At 51.5% G+C, this 11,063-nt stretch overlaps 1 protein-coding gene across 1 annotated transcript; it reads right to left on the minus strand.

Annotated features, from left to right (window-relative positions):
- Window positions 1-8,598: 8,598 nt before the first annotated feature.
- Window positions 8,599-9,417, minus strand: LOC116997027 (placenta-specific gene 8 protein-like). Its single transcript, XM_033061219.1, has 3 exons — window positions 9,312-9,417; window positions 8,975-9,099; window positions 8,599-8,706 (listed from the first exon to the last, which is right to left on the minus strand). Exons 1-3 carry the CDS (start codon window positions 9,415-9,417, stop codon window positions 8,599-8,601), a joined length of 339 nt encoding a protein of 112 aa, XP_032917110.1.
- Window positions 9,418-11,063: the final 1,646 nt, after the last annotated feature.

Here is an 11,063-nt window from a genome sequence, read left to right on the forward strand (position 1 = left end):
CACGATAATATCATAACTGTAGTCTTTCAAACAGTTTCAGTAAATGCATTTGTGTGCTTTAAGATACATGGTCTATATAAAAAGCTAAGGAACATTTATTCCTGTCAGTTTTCCTGAAAATCCTTTGGAAATAGAATAAAATCAACTAGAAAAAACATCACGAACTAAAAAACAATACTATGGAAGGAGTAATAAAATTATGAATAGCAAAATTCAGATGTGCATTTTTTAAAATCCAGGCGGTTACTCAAAAGATTTTATCTGTGTAGAGACTAAGCATTGAAGTTAGTTAAGGAGGAGGAGTCTTAGAAACAGAAGTAGCTTTTGGCATAATAATCTAAAGAAAGCTGCCCTAAACCCTTTTTAAAAACAGTATTTTTCTTTTTTCTGGATACTTGAACGTGCCAGAGAAATCACAATTAACTGTGCTATTTTTTCCTCTTCTTTTTAGTGGGTGCAAAGTTAAGTCTTGCAAGCTGAAACAACGTGTATGTGCATTTTAGACTTTAGACATATATATAAATAGTCACAGGTTGTAAGAATACCTTTTCTCCCCCTCTTCTTTAGCCATTTCCAGGGATGTGGATTGACCACAGAGCGGCTGTGGGGATACAAAGGGGCCAGGACCACACATTCCTCTTGCTCGGGGACACGTGTAGGAAATTAAACCGGTTTGAGTAAATAAGGATAATGCGATTCAGGCAATCTGTAAGTTAATTGCCGGCCGATTTGCCGGGGATTTGTAACCTGCCTGCCGTGAAAAGAGCCCTGAGTGTTAGCTGGGACGGGGCAGGCAGTGCGCTGTGCGTGCAGGCGTTTATTTGCACACGAGTTAATGTGCATGAGGGAGCACCGAGAACGGCAGCTCCCGCAAAATTTTCTCATTTCTCACCTTTTTACCCGTTTTAATTTATGCCCTGAAGCATCTCCCCCCCACTGCTGCCTTTTATAAAGCATATCTCCATTGATTTCTTGCCTCCCCAGTAAAAGCTGGGAGAAGGTAGGGAGCGCTTTGCTGTGGTTTCCTTGGCTGTCGGATAAAAACACCTGCTGAACACCATTCCATAGAGCAAACAACTCACTGAGGCACTAAACCCGAGCTAAGCCCGGCTCAGTGGAAGGGCTGAGCTGCCGCAGAGACACTCACCAGCAGCAGGTCCGGGTCAGCGCCGCAGGGCTGCTGAGAGGAGCGGGGAGGGATGCGGGATCCAGGGAGCAGCGTGGAGTGCAGGAGCCCAGCTCCGCTGTGCAGCTCGGCTGGCAGGGCAGGGCAGTGCCAGCCCGATCATCACATCTGCCGCAGGACGAGCTGGGTACCCAGGCTCCGGCAGCCCGGGAGTCTCCACCCTCTCGCCTCGTGGGGAGGGCAGGGCCGGGGCGAGCCGCTGCTTTCACCTTTTCTCTTTTCCGCTGAGCAAATCTTGGCTGCCACAGCCCAACCACGCCGGGAGCGGCGGCACTGTGAGTGGAGGAGAGCATCTCCAGCTGCCCGGGGCTTGCAGCGTGTCAGACAAGGCTCAGTTAGCTGGGATATCTGGATATTTCCTCCCCCAGTGTCCTGGAGATGGGAACGCTTTCCTTTAGTTCTAAATATCTGCAAAAATGTAAAGGCTTTTCTGAGCTCATCAGAGCGGGGTTTTCACAGGACAGAATGTGAGCGTGGCATTGATGCTATGGAAGGAACCAAAGCTGAGGCAGCCTTGGTTTTTAACAAAGCAGGACTGGTCCCCAGCTGAGGTTACTGAGCAGAATCAGCCACATCTCTCCAGGAGCTGTGCTAATTGGGAGCAGGCTTAATGACAGGTATGCCACCCACCCCATGTGCTCCCTCATGCAGTTTTGCTTTCCAGGACAGTTGTAGCTTCCAACAATCCCAAAGATGAGGTTTGGCAAACTCTGGGGGATGCTGAAGCAACTCCTTCTGTTCTTTCGGCACTGCCAGAGCTTTGATAAATGCATGAGCCCATGGAGTCACAATCTTTCTCCTTGGCAGATGACGCAGAAGAGAACATGTTATGGATGGTTTCCATTTAAAAGCATGATTTTATCATCTCTTTTTCCTAGAAAGACTAATCACTAATTATTAAACACGACCTGGACCAAACACCACAGGGTCAGATTTTTTACATAGCTGTAACCTGGGATGGGTTAGTATATTATTGTTCATGAACCATGCTCCTAAACCCTTGTTCTTTCTTTTATCAGTGATTTTATAATAATTAACCCTCTACTGTATTTAGAAGAGACTAGAAGCATACCAGCAGCTAGTGAAAATCATTGCATAGCTCAGTGGCATTTCAGAAGGTGCACACGTGACTGAAGAGGTGCAGAAATACTCTTATCTTGTTCAGGGAGCATATCTGCAGCCTGAACAGGAAACCTCAGCAGACAATTTGTAGTATCAGGTCTGGGCTATCCCTGGGCAGCCTGGATGCAGGGTTCAAAGGTGAACTAAGTTACTGCATCGAGATGAGCTGTTGACTGCCTTGAAGGGAGAGATCCTACAGAGAGAACTTCACAAGTTGGAGGGCTGGGAAATCACCAACCACAAGAACCTTAAGCAAAGACAAGTGCTGTATTTCTCACCTGGGATGGGGCAGCCCTGGATGTACGGACAGACTGGGGAATGAGAGGCTGGAGAGCAGCGCTGTGCAGTTTGGGTGCCACAAGATAAGTGTGAAACTATAGAGAGCATCCAAAGGAGGGCAACAAAGATGGTGAAGGGCCTTGAGGAACAGCCATGCCAGAAGTGGCTGAGGTCACTTGGTCTGCTCAGCCTGGAGAAAAGGAAACTGTGGGCAGACCTCATTGCAGTGACAGCTTGAGGGGAAGAGAAGGGATGGGTACTGAGCTCTTCTCTGTGGTGACAGAAACAGGACCTCAGGGAATGGTCTGAAGTTGTGTCAGGGGAGGTTTAGGATGGATATTAGAGAAAAGTTTCTTCACCCAGAGGGTGTTTGGGCACTGGAACTGGCTCCCCAGGGAAGTGGTCACAGCTCCAAGCCTGACAGAGCTCAAGAAGATTTTGGACAATACCTTTGGGTACACAGTGTGGTTCTTGTGACTGTCCTATGCTAGGCCAGGAGTTGGACTTTATGATCCTTCTTGGGTCCCTTCCAACTCAGGATATTCTTCTATGAGTTAGGAAAAACCAGAGCACTTGCACAGGATGCAGAGAGAGGTGACTGCTGCTCTCAGCATGACTGGCTTAAACCAACCAACCAACCAACAACAACAAAAGGAGATGAAAAACTGTCATTATTTTGTTTGCACAGATATTTGCTCTACTTCTAAGAGCCAATATGAATTATTTTTTGTTTTTTTAAATTGTAGGCACAGGTATCCTTGAGATTGTTTCCGAATGCAAGGCACAGCTGTTCCTGTGTTCAGGCATGGAGCAGACTGAAGGAAAGCCCCAGCTGATGCTTGCATTAGAGACTGAAACACTGAGTGAAAGGAATTCAGCCTGCCTTTTTTGGGAACTGGCCAGGAGAAGTGCTGCAGGGCTCAAAACCTGTGCCCTCAGGAGTGCAAAACTCAATAATGTATAATATTTTATATATTATATGTATTATATATTATATATAAAATTATATATATATATAATATTATATGTAATTATATATAAAATATTCTAATTTTTTTTTCTATCTTACTGTCTCCAAGGCCATACCCAACCCAGGTGCTTGTTTGTCAGATAAGAATGCCTGAAAAGTGCTCATAAACTTTTCCTCACCTATCTTTAGGCAAACCTGTGGTGTATTCCAGGGTTAAAGTTAGTAACTGATTAAATATGAAGTTCAACCTTTCACACTTGTGTTTTGTGCTTGTTCAGATGTGAGGCACACCCACGACACACAGCTGACCTTTGGTCAGTTTGCAACACATAAACCCTGAGATGTTAAACACACCATAAGTGAGGGATCCCCTTATCAGACAATCCTTCCACGCAGCTTGCTTGTGTTGTTTAAATGTTAAATCTGACAGAAAGTCCCCACCAGCTGTTCATTAACTAAAACAAAAGGTGAAATCTGTGCAGCAGCCACACCTGCCAAGGGGAGGTCCTGGGCTGTGCCCTTTCTTTGGTTTGGCATTGAATGAGGCTCTGCACTTTCACCTCAGAGGTAGAAGGCAATGTTTAATAGCATGACAAAAATTTATTACAAGGAGGAGAAGAAAACACATCTTGTATAAGTAATAGCCATTGAAAGACTCAAGATGTTGAACCTCAAGGAAAGGATATAGACACTGAATCTGATGTTGCACAACATGCTGCTCACCAGGAATTCTCCTGAGCTGCAGGTAAGGCTGGCATGGCAGTGCTTCCAGCTTGGTGTTAAACCTCTCAGGAATCGTTTGGGCTGTCCCATTAGCCCGGGAAACGACAGGATGGGCCTTTCCCCAGTAAGGTCATGCCTCTCTGCATATCTCATGTCCCTGTGGGATCAGTGCAGAGCTGGGGATGTTTAGTCTGGAAAAAAGGAAGCTCAGGAGAGACCTTATTGCTCTCTACAACTACCTGGAAGGAGTTTGTAGAGAAGTGGGGATGAATCTCTTCTCCCAGGTAAACAAGTGACAGGAGGAGAGGAAATGAAAGGAAATCTCCTCAAGTTGTGCCAGGGGAGCTTTAGATTGGATATTAGAAGAAATTTCTTTATGGAAAGGGTGGTCAGGCATCGGAACAGGCTGCCCAGCAAAGTGGTGGAATCACCAACCCTGGACATGTTAACAAAATGTGTAGATGTGGCACTTGGGGGTGTGGTTTAGTGATCAACATGGCAGTGTTTGGTTGATGGTAGGACTCAGTCTTGGAGGGCTTTCCAGCCTTAACAGTGTGCTTTGTGAGACAGGCTGTCCCCCATTTCTGGGAGCCCTTCAGACTGTTTGCAAACATCCCCCAGACTTAATTTCTGCCTCCAGAAGCAGCAGGAGCATCTCCTCTCTGGTGTGTGCTGTCAAAACAGCTCAGATCTCCAAATAACTGGAGCATCCATTGTCTGTAGTTACCATACCACATCCAGGAGCTGGAATTGCCTGGAACTCAAGAGAAACCCAAGTGTCCTTAACCCAGTGTGTAACAAGAGCAGGAGGTCTGCTGGCAAGAGCATCTTGTACCTCAGCAGCAGAGCAGCCAGAACTGTGATCTGGAGCTGGAAGATGCAGGAGTTGAAATCACTCAGAGCATCAAAGACCTTAAGCTGTAAGCAGCTGGAGCATTCATCAGTGAGCTGTGAGAACCAGGAGCATCTCTAATCCAGAGTGACTGGGGTGTCTGTCAGCTGGAGCCAGGGTGTCTGTCACACAGGAGCCACATGGGTTGTCCCCTTCAGGGAGCTCCACCCAGCAAGGAGCCTGGCCTCTTCCCTTGAGGATTAAACACACGTCACATGCTCCTCACTGTGTGGAGTGTGTCTCAGTCTCATTCCTGACAGCAAGAGTGAGGTGAGGGTGAGCCTGGCTCTGCTGGGCAGCACAAGGCAGTGGAGCCCCCTCTGTACCTAAAAAGGAGAGACACCAGTCAGTCAGAGCTCTGGGAGAACACCCCAGAGACCCTAGGAGATGCCTGTCCCCCTCCCTATCCAGAAGAGTCACATCTTTCCCAGAAGGGGGGTCCAGGAAGGCATTTGCCCAAACTCCTCTGTGAAGCAGGGTGCATTTCACAGGAGCTGTACCCACAAACACTGGGCTGTCCCCAGCACCACACAGAACTGCTGGCAGTGGGGTGCAGCTGGGACAGAGCCCAACAACTCTTGGTTCACCTTTCCTGAACTCCGTTCTGAGCTCCCAGCCACCCAAACATGAGGCAAACGCCTCGTGGGAGAGGCTTTGGTCTGGAGTGCTGAGACAGCTCCCCACATGGTGCTGACTCCCCTCTGGAATTGTTTTCCCCCACCCATATTCATGCAGTGCCAAGAGAGGTAGCAGGAACAGTGCCCACCCAGCCAGCCCTCAGAGGGGAGGGAGTGCTTATCCATCGCCCACAGTGAGGTGTTCCTGGTTATGCTGCGCTTCTCCCAGCCTGGCCAGCAGTGAGAGACCCCCTTGGCAGCACGGCTGGGTGTGTGGTCACCCCTTTGGACACTCATCAGGCCCTGCCTGCAGCTCCTGTGTGCCCTGACCCTCCTTGGATGGGTCAGGCCCTTGTGCCTCTCCCCCGGGCTCGGGGCTGGCTGCTCCCGGCTCCTTGCTGCAGCTCCAGAGCACGGCCTGTGCAGACAAAGCCCCGTGAGGACACAAGGGCAAAGCTGTGCCGAGGAGGATCTGTCTTAGAGCCAGCAAGGGGAACCATCATCACAACCATCCTGGCCTCCAGGGGAGCACCACAAGGAAACCACAGCGATCCAGGCCCCAGCAAGCTGGCAGCAGCCTGAGGGGAGTGAGGAGCACAATGCAGGACACTGAGCAGGAAAGGAAGGTTTGACAGCACTGACAAAAGCGCCTCAGGACCAGGGAAATATCCCTGTTCCGGCTTTAAGCAGCCGGGGACATGGGAGTGCTGCCAGCCAGGGCTGAGCCCGGCAAGGAATGGCACCTGGGGGTGCTGTGGCCAGCCCCATGTCCCTCGATATCCCGGGACACGGGTGCCATCAAGCGCGGAATTCAGTGCTGGAACAGCCCGCAGGGACCTCACGGGAGAAACGGGATCCCTGCGGGAAAACCAAGCCTGTCACGCCTCCCTGTGTGCACAGGGAGAGCGGAACACCAGGAGCGAGCGGCTGAGCCGTGCGACAGCCCGGGACAGGGATCCAGGGATCGGGATACGGGCGGCGCAGCCTCGGGCTCGCCCCGCTCCGGGATGTGGGATCACTGCCACAAGAGTTGATTCTCCTTCCTGCCCTCTGCTGGCAGCAGCCTGGCAATGGTGGTGCTGCTGGCACCTCAAATAATCCATACAGGTGTGTCTACAGGTGAGTGATCTTCAGTATTTGCTTTAGTAGTGGTCGTTTGTAGTTACTTCTAATAAAGAAATCCACAGAAACAGAGCCTCTGTGTCCTTGTGTCAGCTCAGCCTCCTGGCAGCTTCTGGCTCATTGTGGAGGCTCATGGCTTTTATCCCTGGTCCCAATGGATGCACTGGAGGAGCAAGAGACCCGGGGAGGAGATTCCATGATCAAGGATGAGCGCAGAAGGATGCCAGTGGAAGGAATGGCTGCCAGGGAAGCCCAAAACAACCTTCACTGTGGGAGGAGAGATGGGGGCTGGGGACACAGGACTCACTTGTCCCTGGAAGGAGACGACCTAGCACTCCTGGCTGTGTGGCTTTGAAGCCCTTGGTCTTGGATGGTCTCAGCACAGCCATGGTCTCCTGCAGCAGCAGGGCTGTCACTGAACTGGCCACCTCAAACCAGGCAGCTGCCTGTTGTGGGCTCAGACCCAACCTCCAGCCCTGCTCTGCTGCTGGCAGGATGCACGTGGCAGGGATTTAGGACCACCAGGAGGGAGCAGAGGTGACCCTGCGGCCACCTGTGACATCTGTCCTCACAGCAGGCACGCTGCCAGCTCCCAGCTCCGGCTGGCACCACGGCACAGCCGCTCCCTCCTGCCTCTCTGTGCACAGGTTTGTGTGTGTAAATACAGCGTGTGAACACACCCGTACACGCTGCCAGCAGTGACAACCTCACCCTTCACACCGGGGAAAACTGCAGCGGGAGTTGTGAGTGGAAAAGGCATTTTTGAATAAATCCCCGTCCTGTCCTGCAGGTGCCAGCACAGGAGCACACACACGGCAGAGCCTCCTGCAGCCCAGTCTGGGCAGAACCCCACCTCTTCTGTTCAAAGCAATAATCCTGAAACCAACCTGAGCCAGAGCATCCATTCCCAGTCCCAGACTTACCTCTTCCCTGTTTGTCACCATGGCAGGCAATGGACAAACCCTTGCACCCCCAAGTCCCAGCTCTTCTACCACAGCATATTACACCCAACACCCGCAAGCTGCAGGGGTCTGACCCACAGGAAAGCTGCTCCCATGTGATGCTCCCTTGACAATGTCTGTGTAAGGGCAGCAGAATGACTGGGAATCCCACAGCATCACCACCACTCCCCACTTGTGTCTTGGTGCTGGGGACAGTCCAGACATCAAAAGGGATGGGTTCAGTGCTCTTGGGCCTCTCTGAGCAATGCTGTCACAGCTCTGCCCATTGGTGGTGTCCACAGAGAAGCTGTTCCCATGGCAGATTTGGCTTTGTTTTATCTTCTCACTGAATTTTTTCTGGCCTCATTCCAGTGTGAGTGTGCAAGAGGAAGCCTCCTTTGCCTGACACCCTCATTGGGCCTCTGGCCACACAGCCTAGAAAAGTACAGCACTGATTCTGATGCTGCAGGAAGACACAGGGACATGAATCTCAACACACGGGCAGGAAGACACAGGCAGTGCTTTTATTGTTGGCTTTACCCCAGGAAGAGGGGGTCGAGCACAGCGAAAGCAAACTCCTCATGGTGCATATCCCAACATCCAGGGCAGCTGCAGCTGCTGCCTGCAGTGGCTCCACTGAAGATGGCAGGATCTGGAACGGGACAGGAGAGCAGGGTCACCCTTTCCTCAGCCATCACTGCTCCGTCACTGCAGCAGTGAGGCAAAGCAGGGCCAGCATCTCCAGCTTACCAGAATATGCCCATCTCCCTCCTCCGGTTGATGTCTCTCTTGAGCTGGCAGACTGCACACGGGGTGCACCACCAGACGGCACAATAGTCTCCCATGATAGAGCCCTGTGGAGGATGGGACATTGCAGGAATAACTCTTTCCCTTTCTATTTTACATCGGCAACAACCCAGGGCAGCTCACCCGGGCCCTGCTGCTCACATCCAGCAAGGACTGGGATGAACTGGTGTGTGCTGGGACAGTGGTGAGCCAGATGTGTCCCTGACACCTGCCCGTGCAAATCCCCACCTCTGCCCTCCCCCTTGGGCACCCCTTTCTCCTTCCCCGAGCCCCCCATGCCGTGGCTGTGGGACAAGCCCCGGGCTGGTCACTGACCGGGATGTTGTATTTGGTGCGGTACAGGGTCCTCATGGCCACAGTGGAGCCGCACAGGAAGCACTCATTCATGTCCCCAGCCACCTGGCAGCTCAGGCAGGGGTAGCAGAAGGCCCCACACAGACCTGGGGGACAGAGAGACGTGGGCTTGGCTGAGGGGTGCAAAAGGAAAGGGGGAAAAGCCAGCCAGGAGCTGTGGCTCTTGACATGAGGCAAGATGCTGTGCAGTACCCACAGCAGTGGGGTTTGCAGCAGGGGTAATGCTGCAGGAGGAGCACGGTGAGCACCAGGAGCACACCACGGGCAGCAGCAGGAACGAGGGGCACTGTGTACTCACAGACACCGCAGTCGGAGCAGCAGTCCATCATCCCTGTCTGCCAATGCCCTGGCTGCTGGGCAACCGAAAACTGGGGCTGGACTGTAATCACAGGCTGAGCGGACATTGCCAGCACGGGGTCAGGTCCTTCCAGGCAGTCTGTGACCTGGAAAAAAGCCATCAGAGGAGGATGCTGCAGGTGTTTCTGAAGTGGGCATCTTGCTCAGGCTGCTGCATTCAGAGAGAGCTCCCTGGGGAGTCCCCCCTGCAGGGTAATGCCACTCTCACCACAAAGTGGGGGCACAGCTCTGCCAGAAGTTGCCGCTACCTACTGAAGCAAAGCCCTCCCCAAAACCAGTCTCCCACCAAAGGTAGCAGCACATCATCCTTTGCCAATGCAAATAAAACAACTCTGTGAAAACAGAGGTCCTTCTTCTTCAGAACTGCAGTGCTTCAACATCTCAAACTGTGTTGTCATCTCTAAGTCATCTTTCATCATTGTCTGTGTAAAATTGTCTGGGTTTTGGGCTGGTTTTTTTTCGGTTTCTTGGTTTTTTGGTGTTTTGGTTTTGGTTTTGCATTTTTGTTTATGATCACAGTCTCCCAAGGTTACTACTGCTCAGTTCTAACCTCCCCAAGGTCTCAGGAGTCGCCTTAATCTCAGCTTTGTTCTATGAGAATCTCAGCCTATTTGCTTCCTCCTCTCCCTTCCTTCTTCACTTGCCTTCTCAGTGCGCTTCAGGGCAGTGGGTTTTCCTTGTCTCCTTCCATCACCCTAAGCCCTGTGGCCAGTTCCTATCCCTGTGTGTGCCAGCACCTCATCCTCCTCTTCCTCAGTCCTTTGGGGTCACCACAGCCTGTGGAGTTCCTCTCCATCCCACCCTTCCTCAGCAAGGGGCTGCATTGTCTGAGAGCAGGAAAGCTCCTGCTCCACAGCACCATCCCCAAAATCACCTGATTAATGTAACAACCCCACCTGCACCTGCATCAGCAGCTCCTTCCCTCCCTGCCACCCCTGCAAGGCACAGCACCAGCTTCTGCCTCTCTCACTTTTGTTTTCAGAGCTTTAATTAAAACAAACGAACAAACAAAAAAACAGAGGATACTCCCACGGGAGAAGTCCCATGCAGACACATTCCCTGCCCTGTGCCCAAGCTCTGCACCGCTGTGCTAAGCACTCTGAGAAGATTGTTTTCACATCAGAATTGCACATTTACACAAAGTTAAGTATTAAACTGCACAAGAAATGGCGTGGAACAATTACTGCGCCCAGCACTCAGACGATGCCATGCTCACTACCCACGTCAGAGCTGCACTGGCTGTGGCATTGTGTTTGTACTGACTAATGCCAACAGGTGGCACAGGGCTGATGGCTCTGCTGGCAGCCCCAGTGACTCCCCAGCATCTACAGACATATCCCAGCTGTCAGACACAGCCTGTAGGCCAGCCCTTGTTCCTGGCAGTCCTGGGAGGAGGAAAAAGATTGTTGAATTACGGTGTAAGAGGGAAGAAAGCTGGAAAAAATCTCCACATGGTTTGCTCCTGACTTTTTGCAGCTTTCTGCAGGCAGTGGAAGCACAACTGGACTGTCCCTGAGACACCTGTGGGTGCAGCAGGGAACCCTGCACCCATTGTCCCTCTCTGGACACCTCCTGCTCCTGCCTTGGCCAGCTGTCCCTGCTTGTGCATCCATGAGATCCCAGGTAAATTCCCACCACTTCTGCAGCCGATATAACACCTCCTGGCATGCCAGAACAGCAGCTCCTTCAGGAA

Source organism: Catharus ustulatus, chromosome 5 (assembly GCF_009819885.2).
Source record: "Catharus ustulatus isolate bCatUst1 chromosome 5, bCatUst1.pri.v2, whole genome shotgun sequence".
NCBI classification, from domain to species: Eukaryota; Metazoa; Chordata; class Aves; order Passeriformes; family Turdidae; genus Catharus; species Catharus ustulatus.

Coding starts and splice junctions, on each gene's coding strand:
- LOC116997027 (XM_033061219.1), bottom strand. CDS start 9,417: ATGTCCGCTCAGCCTGTGATTACAGTCCAGCCCCAGTTTTCGGTTGCC. Junction 9,100..9,311: donor CTGCTCCGACTGCGGTGTCT/GTGAGTACACAG, acceptor TCTGTCCCCCAG/GTCTGTGTGGGGCCTTCTGC. Junction 8,707..8,974: donor GCACCAAATACAACATCCCG/GTCAGTGACCAG, acceptor CATCCTCCACAG/GGCTCTATCATGGGAGACTA.